At 41.1% G+C, this 23,869-nt stretch overlaps 1 protein-coding gene across 1 annotated transcript; it reads left to right on the top strand.

Moving 5' to 3' along the window:
- The first annotated feature begins 6,132 nt into the window (after positions 1–6,132).
- Positions 6,133–11,342, top strand: LOC129927145 (uncharacterized). The gene is made up of 2 exons (XM_056034384.1): positions 6,133–6,744; positions 7,522–11,342. Exon 2 carries the CDS (start codon positions 8,466–8,468, stop codon positions 11,340–11,342), a length of 2,877 nt encoding a protein of 958 aa, XP_055890359.1. The 5' UTR covers positions 6,133–6,744; positions 7,522–8,465.
- The last annotated feature ends 12,527 nt before the right edge of the window (positions 11,343–23,869 follow it).

The following is a 23,869-nucleotide window of genomic DNA, read 5'->3' as shown; positions in this document are numbered from 1 at the left end:
CGTTAGGTCAGAGGCCTAGAAAACTGAATGTTGATAAATGACTACAACACGCAGTGCATGTCAGGAGGCCTACCTACGCCCTTCTCTTCCCCTCCTGTTCACTAGTACATAGTCACAGCTGACCTTGTCATTAGTCAAACCCATGACCATTCCTAATTCGCATTTTCCGCTTCGATGACTTCCCACGGGCTAATGCCCGGCCCAGACTTAGCGCCTGATGAGTCCAGGCTCGCAAACAGAGGTCATTGGGTCAGGAGATAACTGCTCGTCTTCCCTGGACTCTAGAGTGTGGAGGGGGGTAAGGGGGACGATTGTTTGGCAAGTAACGCCCCTGATCAACTACTGTGTCGGTTTAAATTAGACAGAAGCGGAACTAACATGTTTTCTAAGTGGATCAACATTTCCTTTACCCATGTCTTCTTTGTGGAATGATGTTTAAAGATTAAAAAAAAAATAACCAGGATGTCAACAGAAGCCTCGTTTTCAGAATGAATTTGATACGTTTATATTCAATCATTTCAACGCACAAAGTTTTCAAAGTAGACCCTCTAGACGACAAAATAAAAACATTGTTTCAAGAGTTCAGTTTGTCAATAAGTTTTGATTCAAAAGTAATCCAATATCTGAGATGTCGTAGGTTTCAGATCAGTAATCCTATATCTGAGATGTCGTAGGTTTCAGATCAGTAATCCAATATCTGAGATGTCGTAGGTTTCAGATCAGTAATCCAATATCTGAGATGTCGTAGGGTTCAGATCAGTAATCCAATATCTGAGATGTCGTAGGTTTCAGATCAGTAATCCAATATCTGAGATGTCGTAGGTTTCAGATCAGTAATCCAATATCTGAGATGTCGTAGGGTTCAGATCAGTAATCCAATATCTGAGATGTCGTAGGGTTCAGATCAGTAATCCAATATCTGAGATGTCGTAGGGTTCAGATCAGTAATCCAATATCTGAGATGTCGTAGGGTTCAGATCAGTAATCCAATATCTGAGATGTCGTAGGGTTCAGATCAGTAATCCAATATCTGAGATGTCGTAGGGTTCAGATCAGTAATCCAATATCTGAGATGTCGTAGGGTTCAGATCAGTAATCCAATATCTGAGATGTCGTAGGGTTCAGATCAGTAATCCTATATCTGAGATGTCGTAGGGTTCAGATCAGTAATCCAATATCTGAGATGTCGTAGGGTTCAGATCAGTAATCCTATATGAGATGTCGTAGGGTTCAGATCAGTAATCCAATATCTGAGATGTCGTAGGGTTCAGATCAGTAATCCAATATCTGAGATGTCGTAGGGTTCAGATCAGTAATCCAATATCTGAGATGTCGTAGGGTTCAGATCAGTAATCCAATATCTGAGATGTCGTAGGGTTCAGATCAGTAATCCTATATCTGAGATGTCGTAGGGTTCAGATCAGTAATCCAATATCTGAGATGTCGTAGGGTTCAGATCAGTAATCCTATATGAGATGTCGTAGGGTTCAGATCAGTAATCCAATATCTGAGATGTCGTAGGGTTCAGATCAGTAATCCAATATCTGAGATGTCGTAGGGTTCAGATCAGTAATCCAATATCTGAGATGTCGTAGGGTTCAGATCAGTAATCCAATATCTGAGATGTCGTAGGGTTCAGATCAGTAATCCAATATCTGAGATGTCGTAGGGTTCAGATCAGTAATCCAATATCTGAGATGTCGTAGGGTTCAGATCAGTAATCCAATATCTGAGATGTCGTAGGGTTCAGATCAGTAATCCAATATCTGAGATGTCGTAGGGTTCAGATCAGTAATCCAATATCTGAGATAATCATAATAATAATAATAATAATATTAATAATCTTTATTGTCCGTATGGAAATTCGTCTTACAATTTGTGCATTACACCAAACAAAAAACATTATAACTATAAGAAACCAAAGTGTACATTCACACCAGACGCACTCATAATTTACATGTGACAAAGTTTATATCAGATTGTTCTTATTTAATGATTTGATTGCCAGGGGAACAAAAGTCTTGTTCGGGCCTCTTGATATAGTATTTGAAGTAATGCACTTAACTCTTTCTCTCCGTAATTATTTTCCACGTTCCTATGGAATAATCCATTTTGTTCATTGGTGTTTTACTATCGAGGTTAAGATTAAACTTCCAAAACTTCTTGTATGTAATCAGGAAATTTTACGTTAGGTAAAGAATTGTAGGAAAATGCATGCACTTTTTATATAACAATAATTAAAGTTTATAAAACCAAAAAATAATTAAATTTAATGGGCTCAAATTAACGTTGGTATCGTTAGTTAGGAGAGAAAGAGTTAACTAGCAGGTCTATATTACCTCTGCTACGTGGCGCCGACAAAGTATGGTTAAAGTTTTGATCAAGTACTCTACACTAGATAAAAATAACCTCACGTCTGCAATAGTCAACTTTGCATGACAGCGCATTCAGTTTCAAGATGCTAACCAGGAAGTCGCCAGAGAATGAGAAATCGCCACCGCCATAAACAAGTTCAGATTCTAGAAGACATGCTGCAAGTCCGCGGGATTGAGTTAGAAAACAACAAAAATAGCATTGATTTTATTTGTATTTCTTTCACAGCCGTTGTATGAACGTCAATTAGCTGTAAACAATGATATGACAGAATCCTTTTATAGAAGAGCAAAAAATTAACTGGGGCACGACATGACCTAAGTTGTGTCGATGTGCAAATAACAAAAAAATTCAAAAAGTTAAATGCAGAATATTAAGATTGACAGCCACAAACTCTACCAAAACACACCTCCTATCCAGGCATTCCATTCTAGTCTCTCTCTCTCTTTCTGTGTGTGTGTGTGTGTTCTCTTATTCTTTCTCTTTTTTTCTTCCTACCATCTCTTAAATCAATTTTTAAAATCTAATAATGTCCCGTCAGAGCAATATTTTGCTTATTATCGACCTTGTTTTTTTTTTATTTTATCAGGTCAGCAAAATAAGATAATTAGGTCGTTCTATTGTTGGCTTTTTGTTTCTGACAAGTTACAACACCAGAAGATCTTGTGTGGGGGGGGGGGGGTATTTCAGTTCTGGAGAGCGCTACTGTCGTTGCGAAATGTAGTCTGCTGTTCATTCATGCAGACGCTGAAATCAAAGTTTAATTATAGTCATCTTAAGTTTGAAATCTGCCTACTAATCACTAAAAGTGTTCGGCTCATATCGACCAGTGGCTGATTCTAATAATATGGGGTGTTTTTTTTTCTTCAGGGATACGTCAGCAGACGCAAGCAGCTATTAAATTTTTTTTAAAGGTATTAAATTATCACGTGACGAAATGAAATCGACCATACCCTGTCGATTATAGTAGCGGTTCTATATGTAGTGTTTAAGTACCTCACCTTTAATGTAATGTCAAGCTGAATCAGCCAGGAAAATCAACGACTTGGCAGATTTAAAGTCGCTGATTAACATGCATGACTAGATTGAGACATAGATACGCCTAGGACGTAATTATCTTCTCTTCCTGGGTAACGTCTGTAATTAATACATTAAGACAAGATATGACAAACACTATGGAAGAAAACCTGGTCAATTTTTTTTTATTGATTATTGTGCCATGCAGTTTATTTCAAAGAAATTGCCTATTAAATTAAAGTTTTGCTTGCTGAAATTAAATGATAACAATATAAATGATATATATTTTTTTAAAGTTCATATTGGACAGCATCCTTTACTTGCAAGTTGCCTTGAGACGCTTGTGCAGAAAGAAGAGTACATTGGTGTCTTTCCTTTATTAAGAATGAACCATGCAAGCAGAGGTTTAGCTTGGGTTGGTAGCCTATCACTCCTCTCTGTTACCCCTTACCGAATGAAATTTACATTGTTGTTTTTTTATTATTTTTTTTGAAACATAATACAAAAAACTCGTACCTATATTAATTGATCGGCACAAAACTGTGCCGCCTTTTTTTTTTTTATTTATTTTTATATTTTTCTTTTTAGCCGCCTCCCCTCCCCCCTCATGGGTGTCCCCTGTTACGGTTCGCATCGCTTATTAACTCCCCTGAATGGAAATCAATAAAAAAACAAAAACATTTGAACTCAGTTTCAACTGTCGTCTGCTTGTACATTAAGGAAATATTCAAACGTTGAAAAAAATTGTGCCGTTCATACGAGTTCAGTCTGAAAAGCAAAGAAACTTTTTTTTTTTTGTTTAAATGACATCTGGATTGTTTTCTGTGGCTGTTGTTGTGAATGGCGAAAAGAAAAAGTCGACATAAGAATTTAAAAAAAATTAATTAAAAACAAAAACAAAAACATTTTTTGATGGTATGTGCAATTCATAGATTTACATTCTGGGTACTTTTACTTTAAACAGAAAGAAAAAAAACCTAGATGAAAGCACAGATGATGAGCAGGAAAGAACCCTAAAAAAAAAACTAAACATTGAAACATAATGCTGGGGTAAACTGTGACCTCTGGGTTTAAACCTAAGTTATTAATTATGTATGTATATTGTGGCATTTGGGTTTAAACTTAAGTTATGCTGTATGCATACTTAAGCCTCTGGGTTTAAACTCGGGAAAGCGTCTAATTATACCATCTCCAGGTGAGTAGAAACTTGAGACTCTCTGCTTTGCATGTCACGTGTCCGTTGTTTGGAGTTGGCGTATTGATTTAAGAATCAGTTCCAGCTAGGAATATTGTCATCTATTTTCAGCTACATTGAGGTGAAGGTAGCACACAGGTAGCAAGAGGTAGCGTCTGTTGTCGTGTCATTTTCCAACTGCCTAGTCAAATTATAGTACCAACTTAAAATAAGACATTAGTTTTGATTTAGCTCTAATTCGGTGAAGTTTGTTAGAAGGCCTATTGTTACATGTTTTAAAAACAACTTAAAATAATATAAAAATGTGACAATAATCTACAGAACTCCCCCTCTTTACTCTCACTTCAATGCTACCCAAGCGTGGAGGAGAGAGACAAAGTGGCGTTAAAAAAAAAGAACTTTAGGACTATCACCCCCCAGGAAAACAAATATCACAAAAGTGTTTCCGAGATCCCATAACCTTTGAAAAGTACATATGGGCTATTGAGAACTATTCATAGATTTAGCAGAGCCAGGTGTAATATGGGCATGAGACGAATAGTGGATGTCAGAAATGCCTTTAAAACCCATAAACTATGTTTGCTGGCTGGTTCTGAGCACATTGACACAGGAGAGGCTCTTGGCTACTGATGTGCACTATTACTTCAGCACAAAGCTTAGATAAAAGGATGAAAGGCTCACAGATACAGTTTATTTTTTAAACCACTTTTTGCCGCAGCGTGGTGCCGAGGCGTCGCAAAGAAGTGAATATGGAGTACTAAGCATAATTTATTTTTTAAAGAGACCATATTTTAAGAGTCTGAAACATGACTGACTGACTTACTTACTCCCGTGAGCTCCCAGGGAGCATAGAGCAGCATTCACACCTCTCCATTGAGCTCAGTTCTGAGCAGCTTCTTTACCTGCTTTCATGTCCTTCCAGTACCCTCAGCTTCACTGATGATTGACCTCTTCCAGGTTTGCTTCGGCCTGCCCAATTTCCTCTTTGCGGATTTCAAATCAAGTGCCTGAATCGCAACATTGGTAACTAGGTTTCGCAGGGTATGTCCTATCCAGCTCGCTTTTTTGATATCTTGGGCTATGGGCCTTTGTCTGGTTCTTTCGCAAAAGTTGACTGTAGTTAACCTTTTTCGGCCGCCTAATTCCCAATATCCGGCGTAGGCAACTGTTTGCGAAAAGAAGAGTTTTTTCCATATGTGTTTTCGTGACTCTCCATGTCTCTAAACCGTATAGTTGGGCCGAATTAATGTTTGAAACACGCACTTCTTAAAATTACCGATGATACTTGAAAGGGCCATAAAGTATTTCTTGACTGAATAACAAACAAAAAATTTATTGAGTTAGGAAGAAAAAGTTTAAAGCTTGCCCTTCAACATTTCATTAAAGATCTATATGAGAGATGAAGCCCTTCTTTGCTTGTGGGCCAAGGTTAACTATGGTGTTATTTGAATACTGGACTATTGTGACGAAACGCGTCCCTTCTCAATACAGAACTGACCAGTGCGGAACTAATCCCCCCCCTCTTAACATTGTTAGCCTTGTATAGCCCCTTTTACACTAAACTGACCAGGGTAGAACACAAACAATCTATTACACCAAGGTTAGATCCAACCCCCAAATTATAGGCCATAAACACACATCCCAAGTTACACCCAGACGCCGAAACAAACGTACGCAGCCGTTCAGTTCAGGAACATTAAAATTGAAAGTTACGCCCCAAACGCCGAAACAAAAGCACGCAACCGTAAAGTCCAGGGACATTAAAATTTGGTGTCCACGTACATCCCTTTGAGTCGACAATCCTAACGCCCAGGGCTATTCAAATCGTTTCCGTCCGCTGTACCGTCGAGCGATGGTCCAGCCTGATAATTATGGTATGGTTCCGCTTTCATCCTCCTTCGCCCCCCCCCCCCCCGGGTCGCGGGTTAAAGAAGTCAGGTGAATGAGCCCCAAATGAAAAGATTGGTCCAATTTAACAATTCTAAACTCAAAAGACTCGCTGGCCATTGGATCATCACTACGCTTAACATACCGTTCGGAAACCTATAAAAGCCGGAGACGAAAGTTTCAGGTTAATGCCATTCTAGATCAGAATCACTGAGAAGTCAGAAGACTCTCAAGTCAACGATTCATTTGGGAACTTGTGTAAGGCAAAGCGGGTGAGTTGGAAAAACTTTATCATTATTATTTAGTGTGTCTTCTCCTGTAACATTTACGTTCATATATCATTACCATGTTAATACTTGTTTGCTTCCAAATATTATATTTGTAAATCTCTATGAATATGTGCTCCTTAATAACTCGTCAATGTTGACTGTATTCCCAACGGTGGACATCCACCTTACAATTTAGTTAATCCTAATGTTTATTTATGCATTTGTTATTTATTCATATCCATATTCATCTGGACCTACTCGCGTCTAGATCATTTTCTTACCTGTGCATATGTACCTGTATATGTGCACATATATATACATTATGATCATGCTTGTTTTGGTTATGCACATACTGTGCTGTTACCATGCATCCTTAGGCCCGAGAATCAGTCTCGCGTGTCTACCCCACTATTTTCAGCTTGTCGACCTGCATAGTTATGTGCCCTTTTGCACCCCCTCCCTTCTTCTTGTCACGGTCCTCTGGTCACGAGTGACCGCGGACTTGTTTACCTGTGGGTCAATGAGGTCACAGGGGCTACAACCCTGTAATATGGTCCCCCTGTTCCCCTCCTCATTTATGCCCCTGCCTTGTACATTTATATTTGTATTCGTATTATTATTATTGTATTATTTGTACAGCATTTGTTACTAGACCTCGTGAAATGTTGTTGACAAGTATCGTAGTTAGCCTGAGGGAGACGCTCCTATCAAGGATGCGCCCCTCGCCGACCAGCCTGTATGGTTTAATAATTCAGGCTCCTCTCATGTCTCATTTCATAGCCTCCTACACCAGGGCTGGCGTGTTTTGTTGCCTGAAGGCAGACCTCAGCAGCTCTCCACACATTCCCGTTGAGGGTGAGTCACTCATCACCCTCGACCCGAATCAAAGGCATTCCAGGCTGACGTCCCAGGACCGGTCTGCAACTACCACAGGAGTAAGCCCACCGCGTGGCATCCTCATATTCATCACACTAGTGCCTGCCTACCTGCAGGGCACCAGCAACTGGCTACAACACAACGGAGCTTCAACTTATCCAACCCCGAAGGAGAACCTTGCATAACAGATAAGTGAGAGACAGCCGAATAAGCAAACCATACGCGAATCTTTATGAGCAACATCCCAGTGATGATATTATCTTAAACGTCATCATAAAATCCTAAATCATTCTGTACATCCCCCCCCCACTCACTGATTGTATTTCTTCTTAATTTATCTTTATTAAATACTTGTTCTTCCACAAAACCAATAAGCTTTGCGTTTTGCTTGTGCCTGTCTATGTGCCTATATAACATCAACCAAATATTTACCACGTTGTGGCTCTAAGACTTTACCCCTAGGAGTCGCAGGCCATCGTCCCCATCGGGAAGTGCAAACGAACCGATCGGCGGACTTATTCCACCACAACGGGGGTAAACTGTGACGCCTAGTCCGGGATCACAAAACCCTAACTCATTCAGTATAGGCACAAGGCAATAAGCAGAACGTTTAAAAATTTCCACCCACTAGACCCTATATATATATATATATTGATAACATATAACTACATATTGCTCAGTATGGTTTGATTATGTCAATGCTGTATAGTATATTATATTAATTATATACTTGTTGTATCATATTTAGATAATAACACAGGTGAAGACATAATTAAATAAATATTCAGTTAGCCTCTCACCCGCTTCAGCTTCTGAGCATATTTCCCCATCACCTCTATCCCACAAACATGGCTGAAGGCACTAGATCAAAAGCCGAATCAGCTAAATCTATCAAAATTCGCGAGCTCAACGAGCTAGCAGACCAAATAGGTATCAGGCCTGATGATCGACCAACGTTCGTCCTGGCTAAGTTCGAGGAGTGGGAAAATAGAGAGAGGGAAAAAGAAAAAATAGATAGAGAGAGGGAAAAGGAAGCTCACGCGTTCCGTATGAAAGAAAAGGAAATAGAGTTAGAAAAATTAAAAGCTAACGACGAATCCCGCATCACAATTGCTGCCGATCAAAACTCCCCTAATAGTCAAACCCCTCACTTCAACTTAGAACCTTTCGATGAAACCAAAGAAAGTATAGAGACTTTCTTAGAAAGATTTCAAAACGTGGCTACCAACAACCAGCTACCAATTGGCAAATGGTCATTTAGAGTGTCACAAGCTCTTCGGGGTAAGGCCTACGAGGTGTATGCTAAGCTCCCCTCATCTAGTCAAAACGACTACTCAGCGCTCAAGAACGCACTGCTAGTCCAGTTCGACTTGACCGCCAGCTCCTACCACAAGAAATTTAGGAACTCTCGCCTTGAGAGACGCGAGATGTATTCCAGTCTCTTTACTAGACTAGAAAAATACTTGGATAAATGGTTATCCTTAAGTCCCTTCACTCAAAATTATGAAGGTCTAAAAGACCTTATTCTGGTAGAACAGCTCCGCGAATGCATGACCCCTGACCTTCGCATCTTCATAGATGAAAGCGGTGTCACTACACCACAAGAAATAGTCAGTTACTCTGATAGATTTCTAGCAGCCCACAGGGAGCAGAAAACTAAAACATCAGACCAAAGCCCATCGATAGCGAAGGTAGATAAACAGCCCGACCCTCCAAGTAGCAGCAATAACAATAACAACAAACAAACACGCCAGCCCAACAACCAAGCACCCCGCCACCCCATTCCTCCCAACCCGCCGAGGCAGCAAAAGAAATGGTGCAGCTTCCATAACTCTCCTACCCATGACTCCAGCGAGTGTCATAATAGAAGCCGCCCTTACTCAGCCCAACCACTGATGGTGATAACGCAAGCAACTCCCGTCCTAGACTCATCACCGAGTAACCATCCCCCTACGGTCGAAAAGGTATTAGTGAACGGAATATCCTCTAATTGTCTATACGATTCCGGTTGCTCCTTTTCAGCAATCGTCAGGAAATCATTGGTAAAGCCTCGCTATATTAGCAACAAATGGGTCACCATACAAGGCGCAGACTTGAACTCTCCCCCATTCCCCCTTCCGATCGCCCGAATAAAGGTGAGATCTAGATATGTCAACGGTAGGATAGAGGCGGCCGTCATGGACAATCCATGCTTTGACCTAACGCTTGGTGATAAATACGTGTTCCTGGGAACTCCTACAGGCCCAGGTTTCACTACCCCAGAGGTCACTCCGGTGAACCCCAACACAACTAACCCCTCGGTCCCTGAAACGGACCACATCAGCGCATTCCCTGAGACTATTGGATCCCAGGCTCCACAGGATGGCGCAAGGGAAACCCTTAACTCTCTCCGCAGAGGATACAAGGAATCCCCACGAAGCTATCTATCGTCTGCAAAGATTTTCGTTCCCGTGAAAAGGGATAAGTCGAAAATCCATTGGCGCCCAATAGCTCGCAAACCGGGCCTTCCACAGCACCATTCGGGCGGGGAGGGAGGCGCACGAAGCCACGCGGCTCAGTCCCAGCGCTTCGGCCCTCAAACCCAGCAAACTGGCCAACCCAACTCCCAGAACTCTAAACAGAGCCGAGGAGTAAAGGCCGAGAATCACATCAGCAGTTCTATCACGAAGAACGCTGACTCTAGCGGCACGAATGTTGTCATGCAGGCCGCCAATCTCAACGCTCTCGCCATCGAGCGAAGCACCCATTCTGCCAGCGCACCCATCAATGCACAGGGCACTGGCACTGCCGCCATCGTCCTTCCGCAGGACACTGGCATCGACAGCGTAATGGACATCGCATCCAGCGCCACAATGATTGCACCTGATATAGTGCGAGGCATCAAACCCCTTGGTGCCGCCTTCAAATCACGGTCCACCGAAACCCACCCCAGGCAACTCATCACGAGAAGCGCTTGTACAAACGGTTATGAGACAAGACAATGTCTCCCCCTCGAGCCGCCTGGTAAGGTATCTCTGTTCCCCACTTTACACATTTCTGCACCCCTCCTCAACGCCGAAGGCCTAAAACCGCATCCGCCCTTAAACCACATAGATGAACTACCCTCTAACCCCGCCGAGGTCGTTGTAAGTGAAAACGACCCGCCACCCAGCCAACTATCAAACTTGCAACTTTGCTCGGCTAATAAACAAGAAGACCGCAAAATATGTCTAAAGTTTCTATGTCTAGTAGTCTCGTTGATGTTTCTTGCACACTACTACCGTTCGAACCCTAAAGCATCACAAGGACCCTCACACGATGGTTCAACTCTCCATGTGCTTCCCAAACCAGTACTGGTGGTAACACTTATGCTCACTACATTCTTGCTAGGCTATCTGTCTGATAGAATAGGGTGGCCACACTTTTGCGGCCGGCGTAAGGTATTTCTCACCACGCCTAAGTTCTCGAAGGGCCTTCCGCAGCTTCAACACAATGAAAACAAGCTGAACACCCAGTCCCGGCTACTACTATTTAGCCACTCTCTTGCCCGTAATGGCAGTCACAAAGAGGGAGTAACTCCCGCCTTCCTTGATTGGTGCACAAGTGTATCTGCAGATACATCAACCCCAGATCCCGTGGTGGAGTTTGATGTCCACCATAGCATCCCAGCTCACGCTGGACCTGATGACGTGATCAGTGAATGCACGCTCCTACGTAGGGGCCCCGCTTGTCCCTCTATCATCTAGGCAACCTCTCACAGGTCAGTTCAGAATTTCGAAATTAATAATGCCTTTACAATGCATAATCTTTGGCGGAGGGGTGTGTGACGAAACGCGTCCCTTCTCAATACAGAACTGACCAGTGCGGAACTAATCCCCCCCTCTTAACATTGTTAGCCTTGTATAGCCCCTTTTACACTAAACTGACCAGGGTAGAACACAAACAATCTATTACACCAAGGTTAGATCCAACCCCCAAATTATAGGCCATAAACACACATCCCAAGTTACACCCAGACGCCGAAACAAACGTACGCAGCCGTTCAGTTCAGGAACATTAAAATTGAAAGTTACGCCCCAAACGCCGAAACAAAAGCACGCAACCGTAAAGTCCAGGGACATTAAAATTTGGTGTCCACGTACATCCCTTTGAGTCGACAATCCTAACGCCCAGGGCTATTCAAATCGTTTCCGTCCGCTGTACCGTCGAGCGATGGTCCAGCCTGATAATTATGGTATGGTTCCGCTTTCATCCTCCTTCGCCCCCCCCCCCCCCCGGGTCGCGGGTTAAAGAAGTCAGGTGAATGAGCCCCAAATGAAAAGATTGGTCCAATTTAACAATTCTAAACTCAAAAGACTCGCTGGCCATTGGATCATCACTACGCTTAACATACCGTTCGGAAACCTATAAAAGCCGGAGACGAAAGTTTCAGGTTAATGCCATTCTAGATCAGAATCACTGAGAAGTCAGAAGACTCTCAAGTCAACGATTCATTTGGGAACTTGTGTAAGGCAAAGCGGGTGAGTTGGAAAAACTTTATCATTATTATTTAGTGTGTCTTCTCCTGTAACATTTACGTTCATATATCATTACCATGTTAATACTTGTTTGCTTCCAAATATTATATTTGTAAATCTCTATGAATATGTGCTCCTTAATAACTCGTCAATGTTGACTGTATTCCCAACGGTGGACATCCACCTTACAATTTAGTTAATCCTAATGTTTATTTATGCATTTGTTATTTATTCATATCCATATTCATCTGGACCTACTCGCGTCTAGATCATTTTCTTACCTGTGCATATGTACCTGTATATGTGCACATATATATACATTATGATCATGCTTGTTTTGGTTATGCACATACTGTGCTGTTACCATGCATCCTTAGGCCCGAGAATCAGTCTCGCGTGTCTACCCCACTATTTTCAGCTTGTCGACCTGCATAGTTATGTGCCCTTTTGCACCCCCTCCCTTCTTCTTGTCACGGTCCTCTGGTCACGAGTGACCGCGGACTTGTTTACCTGTGGGTCAATGAGGTCACAGGGGCTACAACCCTGTAATATGGTCCCCCTGTTCCCCTCCTCATTTATGCCCCTGCCTTGTACATTTATATTTGTATTTGTATTATTATTATTGTATTATTTGTACAGCATTTGTTACTAGACCTCGTGAAATGTTGTTGACAAGTATCGTAGTTAGCCTGAGGGAGACGCTCCTATCAAGGATGCGCCCCTCGCCGACCAGCCTGTATGGTTTAATAATTCAGGCTCCTCTCATGTCTCATTTCATAGCCTCCTACACCAGGGCTGGCGTGTTTTGTTGCCTGAAGGCAGACCTCAGCAGCTCTCCACACATTCCCGTTGAGGGTGAGTCACTCATCACCCTCGACCCGAATCAAAGGCATTCCAGGCTGACGTCCCAGGACCGGTCTGCAACTACCACAGGAGTAAGCCCACCGCGTGGCATCCTCATATTCATCACACTAGTGCCTGCCTACCTGCAGGGCACCAGCAACTGGCTACAACACAACGGAGCTTCAACTTATCCAACCCCGAAGGAGAACCTTGCATAACAGATAAGTGAGAGACAGCCGAATAAGCAAACCATACGCGAATCTTTATGAGCAACATCCCAGTGATGATATTATCTTAAACGTCATCATAAAATCCTAAATCATTCTGTACATCCCCCCCCCACTCACTGATTGTATTTCTTCTTAATTTATCTTTATTAAATACTTGTTCTTCCACAAAACCAATAAGCTTTGCGTTTTGCTTGTGCCTGTCTATGTGCCTATATAACATCAACCAAATATTTACCACGTTGTGGCTCTAAGACTTTACCCCTAGGAGTCGCAGGCCATCGTCCCCATCGGGAAGTGCAAACGAACCGATCGGCGGACTTATTCCACCACAACTATCCACTTTCTTTTTCCCGTGTAGACGTCAAAAAATCCACCCAAACGAGCTTATATAGATGCTGATATACGGTTGTTAGGTTGTAGTTCTCTCCCAGACAGCTAGTATAACTAAACTGTTGAAGGTGTAGTAATTTCGTAAAGCCAAACTTGAATAAAACTTAAATAAACTTATTTTTAAACAAAAATGAACAGAACGTTTATAGATATATCTCCAGCTTCCATCTCCAGCTTCCATCTCCAGCTTCCATCTCTAGCTTCCATCTCCAGCTTCCATCTCCAGCTACCATCCCCAGCTTCCATCTCCAGCTTACATCTCCAGCTTCCATCTCTAGCTTCCATCTCCAGCTTCCATCTCTAGCTTTCATCTCCAGCTTCCATCTCTAGCTTCCATCTCCAGCTTCCATCTCTAGCTTCCATCTCCAGCTTCCATCTCTAGCTTCCATCTCCAGCTTCCATCTCCAGCTTCCATCTCCAGCTTCCATCTCTAGCTTCCATCTCCAGCTTCCATCTCTAGCTTCCATCTCCAGCTTCCATCTCTAGCTTCCATCTCCAGCTTCCATCTCCAGCTTCCATCTCTAGCTTCCATCTCCAGCTTCCATCTCTAGCTTCCATCTCCAGCTTCCATCTCTAGCTTCCATCTCCAGCTTCCATCTCTAGCTTCCATCTCCAGCTTCCATCTCTAGCTTCCATCTCCAGCTTCCATCTCTAGCTTCCATCTCCAGCTTCCATCTCTAGCTTCCATCTCCAGCTTCCATCTCTAGCTTCCATCTCCAGCTTCCATCTCCAGCTTCCATCTCCAGCTTCCATCTCCAGCTTCCATCTCTAGCTTCCATCTCCAGCTTCCATCTCTAGCTTCCATCTCCAGCTTCCATCACTAGCTTCCATCTCCAGCTTCCATCTCTAGCTTCCATCTCCAGCTTCCATCTCTAGCTTCCATCTCCAGCTTCCATCTCTAGCTTCCATCTCCAGCTTCCATCTCTAGCTTCCATCTCCAGCTTCCATCTCTAGCTTCCATCTCCAGCTTCCATCTGTAGCTTCCATCTCCAGCTTCCATCTCCAGCTTCCATCTCCAGCTTCCATCTCTAGCTTCCATCTCTAGCTTCCATCTCTGCTTCCATCTCCAGCTTCCATCTCTAGCTTCCATCTCCAGCTTCCATCTCCAGCTTACATCTCTAGCTTCCATCTCCAGCTTCCATCTCCAGCTTCCATCTCTAGCTTTCATCTCCAGCTTCCATCTGTAGCTTCCATCTCCAGCTTCCATCTCCAGCTTCCATCTCGAGCTTCCATCTCCAGCTTCCATCTCTAGCTTCCATCTCCAGCTTCCATCTCCAGCTTCCATCTCTAGCTTCCATCTCCAGCTTCCATCTCCAGCTTCCATCTCTAGCTTCCATCTCCAGCTTCCATCTCTAGCTTCCATCTCTAGCTTCCATCTCCAGCTTCCATCTCCAGCTTCCATCTCCAGCTTCCATCTCCAGCTTCCATCTCCAGCTTCCATCTCCAGCTACCATCTCCAGCTTCCATCTCCAATGTTTATGAAGAAACACAAGAGAAATACTTGATTGTTGAACAATTTAAACAAAAAAAAACAAAAAAAAAAACAAATCACTTCAAAACTATAATAAACACACGTCTTTCTGTTTCTTAGTTTCCAGTTTACACTCAAACATTAACTGACTTTTATCTGTAGTTCCCCCCTATTTGTCATCTAATGGAGTTTACCCGTGGTTAACTTCAGAATCTGTTCGACCAATAAAATACGAACAACATATTCCTTTACAACAGGGGTTCTCAACCTGTGAATCGCGACCCCCTTGGGGGTCGATTGACGATTTGCCAGGGGTCGCCAAAGACCATCGAAAAAATGGATTTTTTGGGTCTATTCTTCTATTGCTGTGTGTATGAGCGGGGGGAGGTGGTCGCGGCTGAGTGGGGGTATGTAAAAAGTTGAAATCCGATGCTTTACAATAACATTATTAAATACAAAGTAATGGATAAATATTTAACTGGATTGAAAAGCGAGACATTTTGAGCATTTCGACACGCTATGACTAGTCCGACACTCTATATATGGCCTCCTTCAGTGGCGAATAAGTTAACTAGTTACTGAAAAAAGTCCAGCACACTGCCACTTTGAGATCCTTCGCCGCCCAATACTCATTTCCCCATCAGTGCACCAGTTTCTTACGCAACGCCTTAATCCAGTGTAGAATTCGATCTCCATCATTGGAACAACGCCAGACATTGTCTCCAGTCGGAGATGTAGTATTTAAGTGAAATGAAATGACCCCAATCTGGCATGCACATAACTAATACTATTACATCAGCTCTCAGACTTCATATGGACTCACGACTAAGAGGATTTACTCTTGGCAGAATATATAGATCTTGATCTAGCAATTACACTGGAGAAAAAATAAACAGGTCTACAGAAATGATTCAATTAGTGTTTTGATGTCTTATCTTATAATATTACTGACGTTATTTTAAAAAAAGGAGATAATTACGTCCTACGCATTTCATGCGTCAATCTAGTCATGCATGATAGTCAATGACCTAAACTCTGCTAAGTCTTTGGTTTTTCTGGCTGATTCAAGCAACCCATTCCATTCTCTAATGGTACAAGCATACTATGAACTTTATCTGCTTCAGTTTTTATACATCTTTTATCAAATTGTCAGATTTCGCTTGTCAGGGCAGTTTGTCGGGCTCTAAGACAAGCCTTACTATAAATACTTTTCTAAGTAGAGGATCTGTGGAAATATGGCGTGTCACAAGTCAGGACAATGAAGGCGAGTCAAGAGCTAGCATCTCAAACTTGTAAACTTGGGGAATTAAAGTGGGGTGGAGTAAAAATGTACAGGCGGATTGGGGGAGGTGGAATGATCGTATTCAAGACTACCCGCAAAGTAGCGAAAAAAAAAATCACTCGAGTGGAACCAGGGAAGATAGATGTTACATAGGTAACATCTGACAACGCAACCCAAAGACCGAGAACCAAAAGTTTACACCTGGAACCAGCTGCATGTTCAGCATAAAAGTAAAAAAATAAAAGGGGTGTGGGGGGCGGATAGTTACGTATCCCAGAAAATAATTCTATGTAAGAGACTGACTTAGCTACTTCCTTACTTTCAGATCCCCAAACTTTTAAACAGTAAATCGATGTTTTTGTTTTCACTAAAAGTTCCAGGGGAAACCAAGCGAAATGTACAACATGCAATATTAACGTCATTAAAACATAGATCAAGGGAAACTACCATTGTGTAAGAATGGGACATTGTTATTGTATTTGTATTTCTTAAACAATTGAACATATAGCTTATAAACTTTCCTTACCAGCTTTCTCCCTACACTCGGTTCTCTCCCCCCCCACCCCCCACTTCTCAAGTCCACCAAGGAAATAAACTAACGTCACCTCTTTATCTCTCTCTGCAACCTACGGTTCGTCACAAAACTAAAGCTCTGCAAAAGACACAAACACAATTTGTAGCATCTTAACAAACATTTTGGAGATATACATTTCAGAGCCATCATTGTTTGTGTATTAAGCAAGTTAATACATCTTCAAAGTGCACCATGCTCATTATGAAAAGTGATATAGACGGGCTCCTCAGTCAGACTTAGTACACATTGAATCTCCATTTATAGTAACCGATCCTTTTTTTTTTTTTTACAAGACCAACCTAATTGTAGTTATATGACTTTAAAAATCTTAGACTGGCTGTAGGCTTTGACTTAGTGACGAAAATAAAAAAGAACTGACTTCGATGGGCAAGGTCACCTTGAGAGAATGTCAGATAAAAGAAAAAAAATGTATACCTGGATAAAAAAGGCAGGTGACCCAAAGGCAGACCACGAATACAATGGATTGTCCATGTAGAGGCGGATCTACAACAACTTAAAGTTTGGGCATGGAGACAAAAGGCGCAGGAGAGATCTGAATGGAAGGATATGCTGAAGCAGGCCAGAGCCCATCATGGGTTGTAACGCCACTGCGTTGGATGAATGTTCTAGGCTTTTAGTACGCATATCACCTAATTTGATTAATTTTTAACCCCTGATTCCAGGTGATCATGTAACCAAAAGTTTAGTTTAAAAACTCTTTCAGGAAATAGTGTACATATTTTCATACATTTATGTCAGCATTGTTTTCTTTGACCAAAACGAACTACAAAGTTTAGTATTGAAATGAAGTTTTGGAAGTTTTCATTCATTACATTTAAACATAATTAAATTCAGTATCACCGACTCTTAACAGGATATGTCGTAAATACAAAGTATTATAATGCGCAGTGTCTTAACTAGGAGTGTCTTAATTTGCAATGTCTTAAAACCAAAAATCTTGAAATGTAGTGTCTTATCAAGTGCTTTAACATAAACTGGGTTAAAAGGCTTTGATTTAAAGCCCAGTGCCTTCAGACACAATGTCTTAAAACCTACTGTCTGAACTCTCTAAGTTTGAAGATATTTTTTTTTCTGTGGACATCACACATTTTCGGTCGTTTGAAGTCAATCTGCTACAAGCGTACAAGATGTTTTTTTTTTATTTTTCAGTTTTTTAAAACATCACGATGTTTCCAGCGTCCTCTGTCGTGTCAAAACTTTATGTTTTTAAAATACATCCGGATGTCACAATGTGCTTTGAAATATTTTCTTGAAATATTCATGTTTAAGACTCACCCTAAACGTCAAAATAGATGCAACACAACTTTTTATGCAACACAACTTTTTTTGATTTAGAGAGTCTTAAGCAGGAAGTTTCATCTTTTTTCTTCTATTTTCGTCTTTTTTTTTCTTCCTTTTTTTTTTGGTCAAGTTTTGAGGCCATGCTCTTCACACACACAAAAAAAAATCTATTAAGAAGACTATGTACTTTAAAAAAAGGTTCACGTGCGTAGACTTCACGCGCATGCCCGAGTCTAATAAATAGCCTAGAGGCAAGTGAAATTGTTTGAAAAGTTCTGAAAACTAGGTCGATGTTGTGGTGTTAGAAAAAGGTCTTCTGAAACCAGACATTTTTTCTTTCTTCCTTTTCCCTGTCCACATTTTTAAGCTGGAAGAAATTGTTTAACTCTAAAACAACCAATCCACATTTTTTGTTTAAAGTCTTGAGAGAAAAGTAAGGTAGTTAACTCTATATTCCTGCTCGCCACTATCCAGGCATTACAAGGTAGTAAACTCCAAGAGTTATCTTTTCTTACTTTGTATTTTCTTTCTCTGTGAAGTTCCGGGAAAAAGTCAGAATTAGGAAACACAACTATTGCATGTAATTAGATAAATACTTGGAATCCAGGAAGCTCTTGTAGTTTTAAAGCCAGGAATTTTGCCGTCTCTCTTGACCCGTGCATTACTTAACAGGGGAGGGAAGAGGGAAAAAAAAAGGGATAAAAGGAATTGGCTGGAGAGGTCTTGAACCAGGAGTAAACTTCCTTTATCCCGAGCGCCTGTTTCCAGCAGGTTTGGTTGTTGTTAGTGTTTCTCGTGCACAAGTTAACCAAAACAAAAAAAAATATAAAAAAAAATGAAGTGCTTAAGGTTAACGTAGACTCAAATGGCAAAGAAATGCACTTTAAGTTTGGCTTAACGAAAATTTTAACCTGAACAACTGACGAGTATCCGTCTTTAAATAAAATGCTTACTGAAGTGACGATATGGGATTTTGACATTGGATGACATAATATTGAGCGGGGGGCATGTTCCCTGTCGTGACACTGTGACATTGTGAGATTTTGACAGGAAAGCTCTCTGATTTGACATCGTGTCGTGGAAAAGTCCCTTTGTGGGAACTTGCAAAGTGAAATCGTATATTCCCTTCCGCTACACTGGAGATGCGGTGGCTGGGAGGTAAAGCCGTTGGCTTCCAAACCAAGGGTTCAAAGTTTGAAACCTGGTAAAGACTGGGATTTTTTATTTCGGAATCTTTAGGGCGGCTCTGAGTCCACCTAGCTCTAATGGGTACCTGAAATTAGTTGAGGAAAAGTAGAGGCGGTTGGTCTTAATGCTGGCCACATGACACCCTCGTTAACCGTGGGCAACATAAACAGATGACCTTTACATCATCTGCCCTATAGATAGCAAAGGTCTGAAATGGAAACTTTACTTTTACTTTTGTCACGTCACTTGTGTCATTGTGAGAGTTTGTACATATTGAAATTATATGAATTTTAACAGCAGAAGTATATTGATATAGACAAATACGTTTTTGTACTTAGACAAATCAACACCCACGAAGAAAGGGTTGTCCGAAAAAAAGCTGGCTGAATAACATAAAAGAATGGACCGGCCTATCTCTTGATATCCAGCTAAGAACAGCAGCTGACCGGCTTTAAAACTACAAGACTTTCCTGGATTCCAAGTATTTATCTAATTACATGCAATAGTTGTGTTTCCTAATTCTGACTTTTTTCCGGAACTTCACAGAGAAAAAAAAGTGGAAGGATTTGGCTTGGCCAACTGTCACAGCGCCCCCTTAGACGAAAGTCAATGGACAGATGACGAGATGATATTCTGTTGCACTGGTGCTGACCGACATGACATCGAATGTGATACAAATATTGTTTTTTTCGTCTATTATTGAAATGAGGAGATAACTTGTTCCTTATTATAAAATTGATTGTGTGTTAACTTTTGTCAAATCCTGAACTAACTTGGATGTTTAATCTTCGTCTTTAAACTGACTTGGAACATTGTTTCATTTCAAGAGCTGAATTGTGTGCTAGCAAGTTGGCTGTTACCTTATTCACTCTTGTAGGTTAGAAAATACTTGAAATAAACACGAAATAATGAAGTTCACATTCTCGAGAGCCCTGATGTATGCCAAACTACAGTTTAATGCCTACATCCTTCTACTTTTATTTGGTACACAGTGGTTATGATCATGGTAAAATAATTAACAAAGACATTAATTTACTTGTAGGATGATTGAATGGAAGCATATACGTTATGAAGTGGTGTAGAGAATGTAACAAAACATGGGAGGGGGTGTGGAAGGCAGAGAATTATTCACTCAAATAATTATCAGGTTCAAAAAACTTATTTTATACATCAAAGTAAGTAGTTGTTCCCCTTTCAGACCTTGTGGTCTATAGGGCAGATGATGTAAAGGGCATCTATTTCTTTGGTCCACGCTTAACGACCAACCGCCTTTACCTTTCCACAACTAATTTCAGGTATCCATTAGAGCTGGGTGGTATCAAAGGTTCCCAAAGATCCCGAATTTCATTTCCCACTCTTCACCAGGAATCGAACCCGGGACCCCGGTCCGGAAGCCAAGCGCTTTACCACTCAGTCACCGCGCCTTCTATACATTAAATGTATATCTTAATATCATTAGTTTAATAGAAAGAAGACCTTCATCAAAAACTAACAGGAATGCATCTATAAGATTGAAACAGACAACAACAAAATAATAAAACATCAGAAAAGCAACAAAAAACAAACACACCAATAAAAGCAAATTGAAATGCTTCAGTTTTTTCTTTCTGCAGGAATGTAGATCTTTTTTTTTATTTCATTCTTCAAAATGTTTTCATCAGTTTTTTTCCTTTTTATTTTCCCTCGTGTGTAGAAATTATTTCTCAGTTTGACCAGCGGTGTATACATGGGCGAACTCGAAAGCGAAATTGATGCTGCAACTTTTGGAGCTTTTTAAAGAGCACCGAACCAGCGAGTGAGCAGCTCGTGGTGGGGGAGGGGAGAGAGGAAAGAGGTGGGACCGCGCTGGGTAAGATGGACAATGATGCATTAAGACCTGGGATGCACATCCTCATCACACGTAACGTCAGGTTCAGTCGGGCGTGACGAGAATCTGACAGAAACCATGAATTTTGCCGGCAACGCCAAATGAAGTGACACTTTTTTCTTAGCTTGATTTTAATGGAATTAGAGGAAGAGACATTCGTTTCTGTAGCATCATGTGTGTGTATTAAAGTGTTAGGCCCCTACTTCTATTAAAGTGTTAGGCCCCTACTTCTATTAAAGTGTTAGACCCCTACTTCTATTAAAGTGTTAGGCTCCTACTTCTATTAAAGTGTTAGACCCCTACTTCTATTAAAGTGTTAGGCTCCTACTTCTATTAAAGTGTTAGACCCCTACTTCTATTAAAGTGTTAGGCTCCTACTTCTATTAAAGTGTTAGACCCCTACTTCTATTAAAGTGTTAGGCTCCTACTTCTATTAAAGTGTTAGGCCCCTACTTCTATTAAAGTGTTAGGCTCCTACTTCTATTGAAGTGTTAGGCCCCTACTTCTATTAAAGTGTTAGGCTCCTACTTCTATTAAAGTGTTAGGCTCCTACTTCTATTAAAGTGTTAGGCCCCTACTTCTATTAAAGTGTTAGGCTCCTACTTCTATTAAAGTGTTAGGCTCCTACTTCTATTAAAGTGTTAGGCCCCTACTTCTATTGAAGTATTAGGCTCCTACTTCTATTAAAGTGTTAGGCCCCTACTTCTATTAAAGTGTTAGGCCCCTACTTCTATTAAAGTGTTAGGCCCCTACTTCTATTAAAGTGTTAGGCCCCTGCTTCTATTAAAGTGTTAGGCCCCTACTTCTATTAAAGTGTTAGGCTCCTACTTCTATTAAAGTGTTAGGCTCCTACTTCTATTAAAGTGTTAGGCCCCTACTTCTTTTAAAGTGTTAGGCCCCTACTTCTATTAAAGTGTTATGCCCCTACTTCTATTAAAGTGTTAGGCCCCTACTTCTATTAAAGCGTTAGGCCCCTACTTCTATTAAAGTGTTAGGCCCCTACTTCTATTAAAGTGTTAGGCCCCTACTTCTATTGAAGTGTTAGGCCCAGTGGCGTAGCATCCATGGCGCGAAGAAGTTCAATGAACCCGGACCCACGACAATTAGGGGGCCCACAACCTGTGGAGTAGCAACAATGGCGCAAAGGGATTCATTGCACTTGGGCCCATGACTCTTGACTAGTTGGGGCCCACGTGAGAACTTAGGGATGACACTAAAGTCCTGCTGTTCACAAATTAATTTCAACACAGCTGCTAATTATTCAATTTTCTCAAAGCTCAATTTGTTTCTTTTTTTTTTTGTATTTAAAATTTGAGGTCTTCATATTCCTTTGTTGATATCCCTTAAGCAAAGTAACCTAACTGTTACAATATCTGTGATTCTAAAACTTTTGAATCCGAGGTAACGAAGAAGACACTCCGAGAGTGTTCTTGGAAGTATTCATTACATTGTTTTGTTGTCTCTGTATAGTGTAAAAACAATGTTAATGTCATCATTACAACAGAATAAAAAAAACAAGGTTACAAAAGACAGTTTGTGTAGAAACACAAACTCAAAATCGGCCCCCCGAAGTGGTCCACCCAGGCAGGCTTCAATATTTTCAGAAAGAACATCCGAATGAAATTATATCAAAGACAAATGAGAGATAAGAATGGAGAAGGAAGGTTAACAGATCTTGTGTAGTGCCCCAACTTTCCCGCAGATCTAAAGGATAGGTGCAAGTGAATGTAAAGTTAGATGTGAACCTGGCCTAACTTGTTCCCCTTTCAGACCTTGTGGTCTCTAGGGCAGATGATGTAAAGTTCATCTGTTTTTGTGGCCTACGGTTAACGAGGGTGTCATGTAGCCAGCACAACGACCATTTTCCCCAAGTAATGTCGGGTACCCATTAGAGCTGAGTGGACTCAGAGGCGCCCAAGGATTCCAAAGTTGAAAATCCCAGTCTTCACCAGGATTCGAACCCGGGACCCCCGGTTCGGAAGCCACCGCGCCTCCCCTGGCCTAACTGATGTCTTACAATTGATCTCCTTGTTTTGAACAATGTTGTGTAAATCTATTATTTAGATTCACAGAAAATAAATACTTCAGGAAAATGAAGTTTACAAGATTACTATTAGTTTTAAATTAGGTCTAACTTATAATGCATTCTAATTAGCTTTTTCTCTTTAAAAAACTGCTTGCATAACTGATTTTAAAAATTAGATTTTTCGCTTTTAGAAAAAAAAAAGTTGCCGTTGCATCAGAACTTTGAATGGTCTAAAATATTGTGATGTCGGATTGTCAATATCTTTTCTAGTTTACGAGATCTAAACGGGACGTACGGACAGACATTTCGCACAAAACTAATAGCGTCTTTTCCCTTTTCGGGGGCCGCTAAAAAGGAGATGAAATCTAAATAAAATAACATTAAATATTTAGCAAGGAAACTAAACACCAGAGTAAGTTACATATGTACCGTTAAAGTTGAAATGTTTGTTATGTTACAAGGAATGGCGAAACCAAAGTGGGGAGCCCCAACCCCAAACCCATAACAAAGATGTAGAAGATGGAAAGATTACCATATTAATCATGGAATATTGTCCTTCTCTGACCAATGCTTAATATTTGGT

This window comes from Biomphalaria glabrata, chromosome 7, assembly GCF_947242115.1.
Source record: "Biomphalaria glabrata chromosome 7, xgBioGlab47.1, whole genome shotgun sequence".
NCBI classification, from domain to species: domain Eukaryota; kingdom Metazoa; phylum Mollusca; class Gastropoda; family Planorbidae; genus Biomphalaria; species Biomphalaria glabrata.
This window is presented reverse-complemented; position numbering and strand designations above follow the sequence as displayed.